General features: G+C 42.4%; 2 protein-coding genes across 2 annotated transcripts; both read left to right on the top strand.

Moving 5' to 3' along the window:
• The first annotated feature begins 5429 nt into the window (after nucleotides 1–5429).
• Nucleotides 5430–11638, top strand: LOC143746082 (uncharacterized). The gene is made up of 21 exons (XM_077237808.1): nucleotides 5430–5533; nucleotides 5901–5925; nucleotides 6138–6186; nucleotides 7545–7664; nucleotides 7744–7922; nucleotides 8042–8145; nucleotides 8247–8359; nucleotides 8478–8690; nucleotides 8848–8922; nucleotides 9118–9359; nucleotides 9456–9540; nucleotides 9640–9783; nucleotides 9897–10099; nucleotides 10203–10303; nucleotides 10385–10494; nucleotides 10677–10853; nucleotides 10964–10995; nucleotides 11088–11179; nucleotides 11368–11390; nucleotides 11488–11509; nucleotides 11607–11638. The coding sequence occupies exons 1-21, from the start codon at nucleotides 5482–5484 to the stop codon at nucleotides 11636–11638; spliced, it is 2193 nt and encodes a 730-aa protein (XP_077093923.1). The 5' UTR covers nucleotides 5430–5481.
• Nucleotides 11639–12633: 995 nt separating this feature from the next.
• LOC143746088 (uncharacterized) lies at nucleotides 12634–16377 on the top strand. The gene is made up of 13 exons (XM_077237821.1): nucleotides 12634–12644; nucleotides 12729–12816; nucleotides 12949–13125; nucleotides 13641–13672; nucleotides 13763–13860; nucleotides 13978–14003; nucleotides 14183–14204; nucleotides 15125–15152; nucleotides 15243–15318; nucleotides 15480–15638; nucleotides 15727–15938; nucleotides 16031–16119; nucleotides 16217–16377. Exons 1-13 carry the CDS (start codon nucleotides 12634–12636, stop codon nucleotides 16375–16377), a joined length of 1179 nt encoding a protein of 392 aa, XP_077093936.1.
• Nucleotides 16378–16382: the final 5 nt, after the last annotated feature.

Below are 16382 nucleotides of genomic sequence, written 5' to 3' on the forward strand. Positions count from 1 at the left end.
ACACACACAGCTCCAGATTACAACACACACAACACACACAGCTCCAGATTACAACACACACAACACACACAGCTCCAGATTACAGCACACACAACACACACAGCTCCAGATTACAACACACACAACACACACAGCTCCAGATTACAACACACACAACACACACAGCTCCAGATTACAACACACACAACACACACAGCTCCAGATTACAACACACACAACACACACAGCTCCAGATTACAACACACACAACACACACAGCTCCAGATTACAACACACACAACACACACAGCTCCAGATTACAACACACACAACACACACAACACACACAGCTCCAGATTACAACACACACAACACACAGCTCCAGATTACAACACACACAACACACACAGCTCCAGATTACAACACACACAACACACACAGCTCCAGATTACAACACACACAACACACACAGCTCCAGATTACAACACACACAACACACACAGCTCCAGATTACAACACACACAACACACACAACACACACAGCTCCAGATTACAACACACACAACACACAGCTCCAGATTACAACACACACAACACACACAGCTCCAGATTACAACACACACAACACACACAGCTCCAGATTACAACACACAAACACACAGCTCCAGATTACAACACACACAACACACAGCTCCAGATTACAACACACACAACACACACAGCTCCAGATTACAACACACACAACACACACAACACACACAGCTCCAGATTACAACACACACAACACACACAGCTCCAGATTACAACACACACAACACACACAGCTCCAGATTACAACACACACAACACACACAGCTCCAGATTACAACACACACAACACACACAGCTCCAGATTACAACACACACAACACACACAGCCCCAGATTACAACACACAATACACACAGCCCCAGATTACAACACACACAACACACACAGCTCCAGATTACAACACACACAACACACACAGCTCCAGATTACAACACACACAGCTCCAGATTACAACACACACAACACACACAGCTCCAGATTACAACAAACACAACACAAACAGCTCCAGATTACAACACACACAACACACACAGCTCCAGATTACAACACACACAACACAAACAGCTCCAGATTACAACACACACAACACACACAGCTCCAGATTACAACACACACAACACACACAGCTCCAGATTACAACACACACAGCTCCAGATTACAACACACACAACACACACAGCTCCAGATTACAACAAACACAACACAAACAGCTCCAGATTACAACACACACAACACACACAGCTCCAGATTACAACACACACAACACACACAGCTCCAGATTACAACACACACAACACACACAGCTCCAGATTACAACACACACAACACACACAGCTCCAGATTACAACACACACAACACACACAGCTCCAGATTACAACACACACAGCTCCAGATTACAACACACACAACACACACAGCTCCAGATTACAACACACACAACACACACAGCCCCAGATTACAACACACACAACACACACAGCTCCAGATTACAACACACACAACACACACAGCTCCAGATTACAACACACACAACACACACAGCTCCAGATTACAACACACACAACACACACAGCTCCAGATTACAACACACACAGCTCCAGATTACAACACACACAACACACACAGCTCCAGATTACAACACACACAACACACACAGCCCCAGATTACAACACACACAACACACACAGCTCCAGATTACAACACACACAACACACACAGCTCCAGATTACAACACACACAACACATACAGCTCCAGATTACAACACACACAACACACACAGCTCCAGATTACAACACACACAACACACACAGCTCCAGATTACAACACACACAACACACACAGCTCCAGATTGCAACACACACAACACACACAGCTCCAGATTACAACACACACAACACACACAGCTCCAGATTACAACACACACAACACACACAGCTCCAGATTACAACACACACAACAGACACCGCTCCAGATAACAACACACACAGCTCCAGATTACAACACACACAACACACACAGCCCCAGATTACAACACACACAACACACACAGCCCCAGATTACAACACACACAACACACACAGCTCCAGATTACAACACACACAACACACACAGCTCCAGATTACAACACACACAGCTCCAGATTATAACACACACAACACACACAGCTCCAGATTATAACACACACAACACACACAGCTCCAGATTACAACACACACAACACACACAGCTCCAGATTACAACACACACAACACACACAGCCCCAGATTATAACACACACAACACACACAACACACACAGCCCCAGATTACAACACACACACAACACACACAGCTCCAGATTACAACACACACAACACACACAGCTCCAGATTACAACACACACAACACACACAGCTCCAGATTACAACACACACAACACACACAGCTCCAGATTACAACACACACAACACACACAGCTCCAGATTACAACACACACAACACACACAGCTCCAGATTACAACACACAACACACACAGCTCCAGATTACAACACACACAACACACACAGCCCCAGATTACAACACACACAGCACACACAGCTCCAGATTATAACACACACAACACACACAGCTCCAGATTACAACACACACAACACACACAGCTCCAGATTACAACACACACAACACACACAGCTCCAGATTACAACACACACAACACACACAGCTCCAGATTACAACACACACAGCTCCAGATTACAACACACACAACACACACAGCTCCAGATTACAACACACACAACACACACAGCTCCAGATTACAACACACACAACACACACAGCTCCAGATTACAACACACACAACACACACAGCTCCAGATTACAACACACACAGCTCCAGATTACAACACACACAACACACACAGCCCCAGATTACAACACACACAACACACACAGCCCCAGATTACAACACACACAGCTCCAGATTACAACACACACAACACACACAGCCCCAGATTATAACACACACAACACACACAGCTCCAGATTACAACACACACAACACACACAGCTCCAGATTACAACACACACAACACACACAACACACACAGCTCCAGATTACAACACACACAACACACACAGCTCCAGATTACAACACACACAACACACACAGCTCCAGATTACAACACACACAACACACACAGCCCCAGATTACAACACACACAACACACACAGCTCCAGATTACAACACACACAACACACACAGCCCCAGATTACAACACACACAACACACACAGCTCCAGATTACAACACACACAACACACACAGCCCCAGATTACAACACACACAGCCCCAGATTATAACACACACAACACACACAGCCCCAGATTACAACACACACAACACACACAGCCCCAGATTACAACACACACAGCTCCAGATTACAACACACACAACACACACAGCCCCAGATTACAACACACACAGCACACACAGCTCCAGATTACAACACACACAACACACACAGCCCCAGATTACAACACACACAACACACACAGCCCCAGATTACAACACACACAGCTCCAGATTACAACACACACAACACACACAGCCCCAGATTATAACACACACAACACACACAGCTCCAGATTACAACACACACAACACACACAGCTCCAGATTACAACACACACAACACACACAACACACACAGCTCCAGATTACAACACACACAACACACACAGCTCCAGATTACAACACACACAACACACACAGCTCCAGATTACAACACACACAACACACACAGCCCCAGATTACAACACACACAACACACACAGCTCCAGATTACAACACACACAACACACACAGCCCCAGATTACAACACACACAACACACACAGCTCCAGATTACAACACACACAACACACACAGCCCCAGATTACAACACACACAGCCCCAGATTACAACACACACAACACACACAGCTCCAGATTACAACACACACAACACACACAGCTCCAGATTACAACACACACAACACACACAGCTCCAGATTACAACACACACAACACACACAACACACACAGCTCCAGATTACAACACACACAACACACACAGCTCCAGATTACAACACACACAACACACACAGCTCCAGATTACAACACACACAACACACACAGCCCCAGATTACAACACACACAACACACACAGCTCCAGATTACAACACACACAACACACACAGCCCCAGATTACAACACACACAACACACACAGCTCCAGATTACAACACACACAACACACACAGCCCCAGATTACAACACACACAGCCCCAGATTATAACACACACAACACACACAGCCCCAGATTACAACACACACAACACACACAGCCCCAGATTACAACACACACAACACACACAGCTCCAGATTACAACACACACAGCTCCAGATTACAACACACACAACACACACAGCTCCAGTCTTCAGTGTCACATGATCCTTCAGAAATCACTATAATATGATGATTTGATGATCAAGACACATTTATGATTATTATCAGTGTTGAACACAGTTGAGCTGCTTCTATTTTTTGTTTTTTTTTGGAAACCCTCATACATTTTATTTTTCAAGATTCTTTGATTCTTAGAAGGTTTAATTATTAACTAATATATGTATTAGTATAATATTAATTTCTCCCCCCTTTTTTATCTTACCACAAATGTATGAATGATGTCATTGTTTCCTAGGCAAGGCAAGTTTATTTATATTTATTTAATATTTATATATTTCATACACTATGGTAATTCACAATATGGCTTTACACAGAAAGGAATTAAAATAATCACAAAAAAAGCAAGAAACAATTAAAACAGTTAAAATAATTAAAAGAGAAAAAATTCCAGAAAAATGTCAAATAGCAAAAACTGTTTTCAACATTGTTAATAATCATAAATGTTTCTTGAGTATCAAATCAGCATGTCAGAGTTAATATGAGCATATAGAGTTGTTAGTTTAACATTGTAATAATATTTCACTGTTTTTATTGATATTTTGATCAATTTGGTGAGCAGAAGAGACTCTTTCAGAAACATTTTTTTTAAATGTTTCAAACTTTGACAGGGACTGTATCCATTAATATACCGTGTGTGTGTGTGTGTGTGTGTGTGTGTGTGTGTGTGTGTGTGTGTGTGTGTGTGTGTGTGTGTGTGTGTGTGTGTGTGTGTGTGTCAGTTCAGGGTTGTTTGTTGTTGTTGTCCCTTCAAATACCTGTAAAATCTTTCATGATTGTGATGACTAATGAAACTCTTGTCTTCAGTAATTAAATTCAGCAATCATTTGAGGGTCAGTAATGAGCGTTACATTAATCTATCACTTTGTTTGTTTCTCTCAGAGTTTAATATATTTCACATGAACGTCTTAAGAGAAGAAGAACTGTCCTCATGAGAACGCCTCTTATTTTCCCACTCCTGTATGTGGGAGTGATGGCTTTCGGTGAGTCCACAATCATCATTTATGATTTACTGATTGATTAAAACGACACACTAATTAAAGAGATGCATAATGTTCATGTCATGACTGCGTTATAAAATGTACAGGATGACTTGATTGTGATTGGCCAATGGTGTCATTCAAATATTTATGTATAATGAATGTTTAATTTTCTCAGTCAAGTCACTTCCTCTATAGCTCTCTTTCTTCTCACAGAGTAAAATCATACAGACTCAATATTACTTGTATTAATATTACAGTAGGCATGTGAAATGCAGGTCAGATGCAGTGATCTCTCCATCCGACTGTAGTTTACCATGATGACCAGCTGAACTGTACATGATCTCTCTGTCTGTCTTTCTGTTTTCAGCCAGCATAAGTTCAGCAGTGCAGACGTGAGTGAAACTCTTCAAATCTGCCCATTATATAACCTATAGAAACTTTTGGGACAAAAGAACCCATCCAGAATGCAGTCTTTCCTGTGTTTTATGTTGATGTTGTGAAATGACTTTAACATTTCTTGCTTTTGTTAATCACGGTGACCTATCGCTCACTTTTCATTCACTCTCCCATTTCTTTCTGTTAACCTCCTTATCATTATTCACAGTAAAACCTGTGGAGCGAGTGGAGGACTTACAGCAGAACAATGCACTGATGTGAGTTCACACACACACACACACACACACACACACACACACACACACACACACACACACACACACACACACACACACACACACACACACACACACACACACACACACACACACACACACACACAATCTATTTTTAGATTGTTCCTTGTTAGAGAATTTTGTTTGTTTTGGTAAGTCAGCAGCTAAACACACTATCTCACCATGAACTAAGCAGTTATGTAACATGAACAAAGCAACATATTAAACTCAACTGCAGATTTCTAACATTAAAATAACTAAAATGACTCAATCAAAGAATCAAGGATCTCAGAGGATCTACAAAAACTCACCAAAACCATCAACAAGATACATGTAAGAACAGACAAACACTGGAGATAGACACAATCAGACTGATTAGACAACAAAACTCCAGACAGAAACATGAAACCAAAGGGAACATGATGACTCTTTTAAAATAAAGGTGCCCTAGACAAAAACAAGACTGAAACCTCACCAACCCTAACAGTCACTAGGGAAAGTCTATGGAACGTGTTATAGACTTTAAACCCATCTAGAGTAGCTACTCCTGTCCAACATGTCAGCAATATATGAAACATGAATTACAGATTCTGTTGAATTTGGTACAGTATGATATAAAGGGAAATCCGAGAAGGCATGAGACTGAGGGCCTTTGAGCCCAAACCAAGAGGAATATTGAGTGCATAGATAACCACGAGCTTTAGTCCTCCGGTTAGTCAGCTGAGATGATTTATGTCTGTGTTCAAGCCCTGAGACAGGCCAGAGCTTAGCGGCCAGAAACATGAACCCAGTGGGTCGTGACAGGAACCCTTGGCTTCGGAGATCGTGTGGTCACCACAGGCAGAGTAGGAAACACACGGAACCAGGGCAGGGATAAATAATTACAGGGATCAGGACAGGGACTGCCAGAGACAACCGCCACATGGTCATCCCTGGGACTCTGGAAGGACTTGATGCCTTCCTCCTCTTGGACTAGCTTTCCCTGGAGTGGAAAGTGCTGTCCTCCTCATGCACATAAACTAGAAATGAGCAGCCACAAGAAAAATGGAGCACTAGTTCTTCATCAAAATTGCTTGTTGTTGCAACTGGGAACTTTGTTTCCTGGTGGACTATATAAACCAGCACAACAGTGTCCCATGTAGTCCTCGATGAGACCGTCGCTCTGATGGAAAGACAGCTTTCTCTGTAACACAGTAGCTGATTGAACAACAATAGAGGTGTACACACCTTGGGGAAGATAGCAACAGTCTTAAAGAAATCCTGTCCACGTCATCAGTGTTATCGAGAACTGAACTGTTCTAAACTCATGTTCTCAATCATTACTGTTTCTGTCGCCTCAGATGGACGGTCCCACACAGAGATTCCTGACGTGTGCCGGCGTCCCATCAGAGCCTGACGCAGACCACATCATGAATCTGAAGGGCCTCATCAGCGCTGCTCTGGATGTCTACTCATTCATGGTACGCCAGAACACACAGACACACATATCCCATGAGCCTTCACTGCTGTGGTTCTGCTGTGACACGGTCTGTCTCACAGCGCTCCAGTGTGACCGGGGTTCCAGTCTTGGATCTGTCGGGAGGTGTCAGCTGGAACGAGGATCACATGATCCGAGCGTGGCTGGACATCAAGCTCACTCCTCTGCTGTCGACCATCTCCAGAAACTTCCTCACATGTCTCAGCAACAGGAACTTCAGCTGCAGCGCCTACCAGACTGTGTACGACACACATGAGCACTAATGGAATGCAACTAATGACTTCATTTCATTGTGCACGTGTGTGTAAATGACTGTTTGTGGGTTCTGGTGTCTGTGTGTGTATTGTTGTGTGTATTTAGTGTCAAGGAGTTGAGTCAGCATTTCTCCGGTCTGGATCCAGGGAGACAGAAGTGGATCTATTCTTTCTTCATGTACCCATTCCTCTCTAGGAACACATCCTCAGGTACTGTAACACTTCTACGTTAGGATAAAGAGTTGTTCGTCAGGTCATGTTGTTTTTGTTCTGTGAAGGTTTTGCCCATGTTTGGTTGTATGTTGTTGTAGGTTGTGTAGATCCAGAGGACAGCACTGAAGACTGGCTGATGAAAAACTTTGGCTCGTTCGCTGTCGTGGCTCAAGTGCGAGACTTCACGTCCATCAACATGCTCTTCAGCGGGGTAGGAACACTCCCTCCTGCATCTGATGCTCTCCTGAGGGTCATTTGATTGCCCCATTTCACTTCAATACTATGTCGATGGCCTGGAGATATTCTGAGGTTCTTCCCTGTCTTTCCAGCTGGAGGTTTTGCATCTCTTGAGTCCAGAACAGAAGGCAGAGCTTCTCCTTCATCCAGAGGTGGTGGGCTTGACTGACAGCTCCCTTGGCCTGGTGTTTCAGAGTCTGCAATCCTCTCTGATGCCCTCTGAGGATCCTTGGACTTCAAATAACAGCAAAACATATTATATGAGCACTGTTCCATCCTCTTCACCACAAGACCCCCTGGGACAGGCAAGAAAGACATCAATCACAGTCTCATGGATGTAGATGAATAAATCTGTTGCAGTACTTTAAAAGCACTAGATGTTTAACTAGTAAAGTGACCCAAATATGCTGATCTATTGAGATATTGAATGATTAATTTAGAATATCTGATGTGTGGTTACAGGCACTGAATGGTTTCATGACGGCATTTAGACCTGTCGGGAGTTTTGTGAGAGAATTTGTGTCCTTGACACAGCAGGTAACGACACACACACACACACACACACACACACACACACACACACACACACACACACACACACACACACACACACACACACACACACACACACACACACACACACACACACACACATTCAGTAAAGCATTACAAACCTAAACACAATGTCCTGAGTTTGGAATTCTTCTGTCTATATCTGCTCTCCTCCTGAAGCAAAACTTGAGCGGCATGCGGAGCGCCACACTTTTGCAGGCCGTGATAAACCTGACACTCGCCGAGATCGCCGCTCCTTTCAAGCAGAATTCCACCCAAGAGCAGGTGGACCTGGTTACTTTTGACCCCATGAACGTTAACGACTGGTTCACACATGTGGTTTCTCCTGTGCTCCGGCGATTCCTTCCTGACAACCAGATAGAAATCCACCCCAACCTCACGGCTGTCTTCCATAAACAGTTGTGAGTTTTCCATGCTAGAGTTGTCTTAGTTATCCACAAACCACCTCTCATAGAGTAATGAGAACATTCTGATGTGGTTTGGGGTCTTTTCTTTAGCTACATCGAGACAGGGATGGGATCTGGAGCCCAGAATGAAAGTCAGGACATCTGCAGAGTCATTATTGATAATAGAACATGTGGGGTAAGCTGAAAGAATTTATTATTCCAAGTATCTTCTCTGCTGGGATGAAAATATGTTTTCATATTGCATCTCACACAATGTGTGTATATGTCTCTCTAGCTGACTGACTTGGTGGAACATGTGGCCACTGTCCTGCACTGTGCAGCTCGATCAAACCTCACGCTCAATGAGGAGACGCTCTTGAATGTTCTCCTGCATCTCTCCCAGAGCCTCAACGCTCTACTGCAGCAGCTCTCCATGACTGTAAGAACCACCAGATTTCACATCAGTCGTGTATAAACCAGTCAGTGCTCTTAAGGAGGAGCATTGTTTAAGCCTAATTTCTGCTTGCATGTTGCTTCTTGCCACTATCCTAGAACTTCAGTTCCCAGAGTTCCCCCTTCAGTGACATCCTGGACCAAATCGTTGATGACACCTTCACGATGAGCAACTTGCAGGATGAGTCGTTTGTTAGATTATGGTTCCAGGTCAAGTTAAAGCCTCTGCTCTCCACGCTAACTCCAGAATATCTCACGTGCCTCAGTCACAAAGAGTTCAGCTGCCAAACCTTCCAGATACTGTAAGTCCATGGCACTCATTCTCACCTAAACATTGATCTCATTTGAAGTCCTCTATTCTTAACTGACCTCCACTCTCACCTGTCTTTCATTCATCACTTTCAGTATTTCAGAGCTCAGTGACAACATGTTCCTGATGTCAGAAGGAGGCCAGAATGTTTATAAGTATTTCATCTTCTCCTTCCTGAGCCGACAAAATGTTTCAGGTACGTCTGTCCATTCATCCATCTGTTCATCCATCAATCTATCAATCAATATATAACAATATGTTATCAACATGTTTTCAGGGGGCTGCCCTGCTGAGAACAGCAGCATCTGGGTTACTCTGAATCTTGGCAAGTTTTCACAGTTTGCAACATTGAGGGAAATGTACCAGCTGAACCAAGACTTCAACGCTGTGAGTTACACACATTCCCACTGTCAAGAACATCTACTGTATTTCAACTTGTTTTATTATGTTTCTGCAACAGAAAGATTCAACTCTATGTGATTGATGAACTGTATTTCTGCATTTTTTTATGCATGATCTGTACTTCAATGCTTGTCTGGTAAATAAAATCTTTTCTTTGTGTATTTCAGATAGATGCACTGGTGGTTCTTTCCCCCAGACAGACAGCTGAACTGATAGTTGAGGATTTTGCAGGTCTCCCAGAGAAAAGCGTCATCATAAACATTGTATTTGATCATATCTTGGTTTCTCCTGAAGACCGTGGTCTACTGGAGATGCTCAAATATCTCATCATACTTGCTGGCGAGGTAAGACCATCTCTGCCAAAGACTGTCTATCTGTGGAAAGATTGCAGTACATATAAAAGGTTTGGTGTTAGTTGAATTGTTTCCTGTTTTTGTTATTTTTTTTATATCAGATGGGTTTGGAGTGCTCATCACACCAGCAGATGTAAGTAATATACATAAGCTCACATGTTTCTACAACTGTTACTGAATTGTTTCTGTTGAGACCCAGTTTCACACAGTTGCTCTTTCTCTCAGAGTTCAGAGGCTGCATGAAGCTGAGGTTCCTCCACACATGATGCAACCCATCAAGGACAACGTGAATCAGCTGGAAAAGATGGCACCTCCTGGTGCGTACAATGTTTTTTTAATTATGGCAGAATAACTCAATATTTTTTCAAATATTAAGGAGGTTTTTCAACATTTTAGTTTCTAAAGTATAGTTAGGATTCAAGACACACACCATTCCTACAGCATTCACAGACACACCTATTTCTAAACAACATTTTAAAAATTTTACTGTTGTGTTTTTTAACAGGCTGTTTTCCTCCACTTGTTACGGTAAGAAACACAAGTTTTAATCTCATTGGTTGATATTTACACAAACATGAAAAGTGATTCATAATCTATCATTGTTTTGTGGTCATATCTTTTGCAGTGTATTTCAACACCATTCAATGGTGAGTGAAATATTAAGCTGTAAATTACTATAAAATATATATATATATATCTGTTATTATCTGTTTTTCTCAATTTCCTTTTCTTTTACATTTACAGAAACCAACATTTGTTATGGAATCAGCAGGTAGTGTTCATTTTAGACTTTTTACTAAATGAAAATACAATTCATGTCATGTAAATCAAGTTCATGAGAAGAGTTTATCTACCCCACAGTAATGAGACTCTCCTGTCCGCTGGTCTCGTGAGCGCCCCCTGTAGTATCGACCTGCAACAGTACGCTTGCTCTTCGGTAAGAAGACGACAAGCAGAAAACTCTGTTAAAAGGAGCTGATATTGATGATTTTCTGGGAATCTACGTCCCTCCAGAGAGCAAATGTGCAGCAGTTTCTGGAATCACCATGATATTTCCTGAACTGTGATCTCCACTGATGAAATCCTTTGTGTTCGTAGCTCACAGGCTTCACTGCTGAAAACCTGGCTGGACTTCTGAAGTGTCAACTATCCAGCAGCAGCAGTTACTCCAAGGAGATCTGGAAGTTGCTTTTCACCAAAACAAACAATGTTCTCGATGGAGCCCTCAGCATCTTTTCCACCATGGCAGCAAATATGGTAAATAAGCCTTGTACAACTCTGCTCTATTGTTACCTGGAAGATTGACTGGGATTATGACAATAATTCCTCCTCATTACATCATCAGTCTCAGCCAATCAGAGGCGATGTCGTGTTCCAAGTGCTGGATGTGATTGGGGAGCTGAGATTGGAGAGCATCAGTCCTGACCAATGGAGTGACGTTACTTTCATCAGCATGTTGTTGGGTCAATATCTGAAGCCGTTGTTACCATTCGTGTCACCATCCCTACTGCTGTGCACTAGCAGCAAAAACCTCAGCTGCCAAACCTACCAGCACATGTAAGAAAAACATTTCCTCAACAATAGCTCAAGACTATCGTTGATAAGTTGATAAGATGCTTTGTTCAACATTATTTCCAACCATTTCTCAGTCTGGCAGAGTTCCCGATTATCAATAAGACGCAAGGAAGGAACATGGTGGAGTTTTTCATCTTGCCCTTCCTCAGTAGAAACACAACAGGTGAGGTGGAGGTTTGCAGTGGTTTCAGGCAGAATGTCACTCATGTAGAGGTTCTGGAGTTCATGAAGGTGATTCTACTGTGTGTGTTGTGTGTCAGATGCGGGCTGTCTGTCGAGTGCCAACAACAGTACTGAGTGGCTGCTGAAGAACTTTGGTTCGTTCATTCACTTTGTGTCTCTCGAAGAACTGCTCTCCATCAACGCGCAATTTGATCCCGTAAGAATCTTCACATGTGATATAATCAAAGAACAAAGATGACAAGAAGGTTAAATAACCTCCAACATCAAACGTTTATCTGTAGGACTTTTCCACTCAGTGTTGCTTCCTTGTTCTTCCGTGTGTCTTTAGTTGGAGACGCTGGACAATCTGTCTCCAGCGCAGATGGTTGGACTGATGGTTGTAGATCTACCTGGTCTTCCACAGAAAGAAGTCATCATCAATAGAGTGTTTGATCATCTGCTAGTGTCTCCTGTGGATCGAGGACTTCCTGATGTTCTTCAAAACCTGCGCTTCCTCCCACAGACGGTAAAACTTACTCGGATGTTTTCAATGGCTCTGCTTCAAACCGTACTGAGATGACCATCCAGATGGCAATTTTGGGCATCATGGGTGTGATTGTGAAGAAGTCATTTCCAAACAGTAGACAGTGAAATTATGGGAACTCATCCAATATTATAACAGAACTATGTGTCTCATTAAACAATCCCAGAATATAATGAGGCAAATTTTGTGAAAATTTTCATCTAACGGACCTTATTCAGGGTAGACGCCTTATTTTATTTTTCTACAAATGAAAATGTGGTTTTGTGGAAGAGACCTACAGTCTAATCCAACATTCAAAAGGACTTTTAAAAACTGGTTACAAAAGACTCTTGAAAACATGTTGTGATAATTAAACGATACACACGAGTCACACGACCCTGAATCAGAACAACCCAAACAACAGACTGAGTTGTGATTGTAGGTTAAATACGCTGTAGTCAGAGTTTGATGAATCAGATATATGATGAAGACACTGACGCCTGTTTGTGTTTCCACAGACCGTAATACAGTGCAGCTCCCTCACACTGATGTAAGTGTACTTCAGCCTCTCCTGTCATGTTATTGAGTCTCTGGTGTCTCTTGTGCTGAGATCTCCTCTAATCCTTTTTTTCTTTCTCAGTTTTGAGAGGCTGTTTCAGGCTCTACCTTTCCTGCCGTCAGACATGCAGACTCTGGTCTTCCACACAACTGGAGAACTCAAGCAGAAAGCAGTGCCAGGTGAGTCTCAGTCTCTGTGTCGTCATCATCTCTCACTGTTGACTTCACTAGAAGATCAGCATGTTTCTCAGTATTTCTGATGGAATTAATGATCAGATGTGTGTGTCTTATTTACAGGCTGCTCACTTCCTGAACCTCCAACAGTAAGAGATTGTTTTTTAACACAGTTTTCCTTATGGACCTCTTTCAGTCCTACAGGAATCCTCTCTATGCCTCACTCTTTAAAATGTTTTCACAAAACTCAAACCATACAGAAATTAAAAAATAAAAACTTTTTACATTTTGTCTTTTAATTTGTTCTACCTTTTTTCCTCTGTTTCAGTGTCTGATCACACCTGTGAATGGTGAGTGTATTTGTACACCTTGCATTTTTCTGATCTTCACTACTTTGTGTCTAATCGAGTCTGAATGAACACTGTGATGAACTGAACCTGCATTATTCCACTAGCCAACATCCATAAGCACTAAGCCCAGCTTTTCTTAGATTTCCTCCCTATTGAGTGTGTTATATTGACAGCTGTTGTCTGTACAGATCTATGGGCAGCCCTAGAGCCCATCCAAAGGAACAATAATAACTACACAAACCTATACAATATGGACCTACAAACCTTCAGTTCTCGGCTCCACACAACGCTAATTGCGAGTAGCCTGTTGTACAAGTAAACTGAAACAGATAAATAGCTTAAATATATAATCAAATCCATTTATTAATGTCTCTACCTTTCAAAAAGGTCATGCGAGTAGTTTACAAGACTAGTAGATTTTGTGATTTATATGTTAGAGAGAATCAAAAAAAGATTTGCCCAGCATTGGATGTCCAGAAAGAGTTATTGACCAAACTGTGTTGAGCGAGACTCCAGACTCAGTGTCACTCACTAGTCGTCGCCTACTGCAGTGATCAGGAGCATAGCTATTTTCCCAGGGTACAACTTTCCGAGGGCTTAATGTTCCCAGGGTTCCATGTTCCTTAGTTAGCTGAACCCCAACCCTCGGGACATAGGACCCTTTGTCATGTAATTATTTGTTCTATATATCTAGGGATTATAGGATTTGGGAACCTAGGAATGACTCACTGTATCTTTATAGTCAAACAGAAATAATGAATCAGTCAACTAATCTGAACAAGTTTTGTTAGTTAACTTTCTACTTTTATTACTTTCTTTTAATCTTTTTGACTGTCGCATTGTAATTCAAGTAATTCAAATATACTGAATCCTAATAAAATCCAGTTGCACTAATCAATGTTTTCTGATGAATTTAACAGCTACCAGAGTTTGTTCAGGAGTCAACAGGTACGAGCAAATACTCTTTTTTTCCACTCTGACACAGTGACATCATCTATGACACAGGAAGTGTTCATGAAATTGTAATGTCTTCCACAGTAATGAGACTCTCCTGTCCGCTGGTCTCGTGAGCGCCCCCTGTAGTATCGACCTGCAACAGTACGCTTGCTCTTCGGTAAGAAGACGACAAGCAGAAAACTCTGTTAAAAGGAGCTGATATTGATGATTTTCTGGGAATCTACGTCCCTCCAGAGAGCAAATGTGCAGCAGTTTCTGGAATCACCATGATATTTCCTGAACTGTGATCTCCACTGATGAAATCCTTTGTGTTCGTAGCTCACAGGCTTCACTGCTGAAAACCTGGCTGGACTTCTGAAGTGTCAACTATCCAGCAGCAGCAGTTACTCCAAGGAGATCTGGAAGTTGCTTTTCACCAAAACAAACAATGTTCTCGATGGAGCCCTCAGCATCTTTTCCAGCATGGCAGCAAATATGGTAAATAAGCCTTGTACAACTCTGCTCTATTGTTACTTGGAAGATTGACTGGGAATATGGCAATAATTCCTCCTCATTACATCATCAGTCTCAGCCAATCAGAGGCGATGTCGTGTCCCAAGTGCTGGATGTGATTGGGGAGCTGAGATTGGAGCGCATCAGTCCTGACCAATGGAGTGACGTTACTTTCATCAGCATGTTTTTGGGTCAATATCTGAAGCCGTTGTTACCGTTCGTGTCACCATCCCTACTGCTGTGCACTAGCAGCAAAAACCTCAGCTGCCAAACCTACCAGCACATGTAAGAAAAACATTTCCTCAACAATAGCTCAAGACTATCGTTGATAAGTTGATAAGATGCTTTGTTCAACATTATTTCCAACCATTTCTCAGTCTGGCAGAGTTCCCGATTATCAATAAGACGCAAGGAAGGAACATGGTGGAGTTTTTCATCTTGCCCTTCCTCAGTAGAAACACAACAGGTGAGGTGGAGGTTTGCAGTGGTTTCAGGCAGAATGTCACTCATGTAGAGGTTCTGGAGTTCATGAAGGTGATTCTACTGTGTGTGTTGTGTGTCAGATGCGGGCTGTCTGTCGAGTGCCAACAACAGTACTGAGTGGCTGCTGAAGAACTTTGGTTCGTTTGTTCACTTTGTGTCTCTCGAAGAACTGCTCTCCATCAACGCACAATTTGATCCCGTAAGAATCTTCACATGTGATATAATCAAAGAACAAAGATGACAAGA

This window comes from Siphateles boraxobius, unplaced genomic scaffold (genome assembly GCF_051911475.1).
Source record: "Siphateles boraxobius isolate OS27281-9 unplaced genomic scaffold, OSU_SipBor_1 10, whole genome shotgun sequence".
In the NCBI taxonomy this organism is placed as follows: domain Eukaryota; kingdom Metazoa; phylum Chordata; class Actinopteri; order Cypriniformes; family Leuciscidae; genus Siphateles; species Siphateles boraxobius.

Excerpts from the sequence above, each read along its gene's own strand:
- LOC143746082 (XM_077237808.1), top strand. The coding sequence starts at position 5,482 with ATGAGAACGCCTCTTATTTTCCCACTCCTGTATGTGGGAGTGATGGCT. Across the intron at positions 9,541-9,639 it reads TTGATAATAGAACATGTGGG|CTGACTGACTTGGTGGAACA; the intron begins GTAAGCTGAAAG and ends ATGTCTCTCTAG. Across the intron at positions 10,304-10,384 it reads GAGCCGACAAAATGTTTCAG|GGGGCTGCCCTGCTGAGAAC; the intron begins GTACGTCTGTCC and ends ACATGTTTTCAG.
- LOC143746088 (XM_077237821.1), top strand. Across the intron at positions 12,817-12,948 it reads TCAACGCGCAATTTGATCCC|TTGGAGACGCTGGACAATCT; the intron begins GTAAGAATCTTC and ends GTGTGTCTTTAG. Across the intron at positions 15,939-16,030 it reads TGCCAAACCTACCAGCACAT|TCTGGCAGAGTTCCCGATTA; the intron begins GTAAGAAAAACA and ends ACCATTTCTCAG.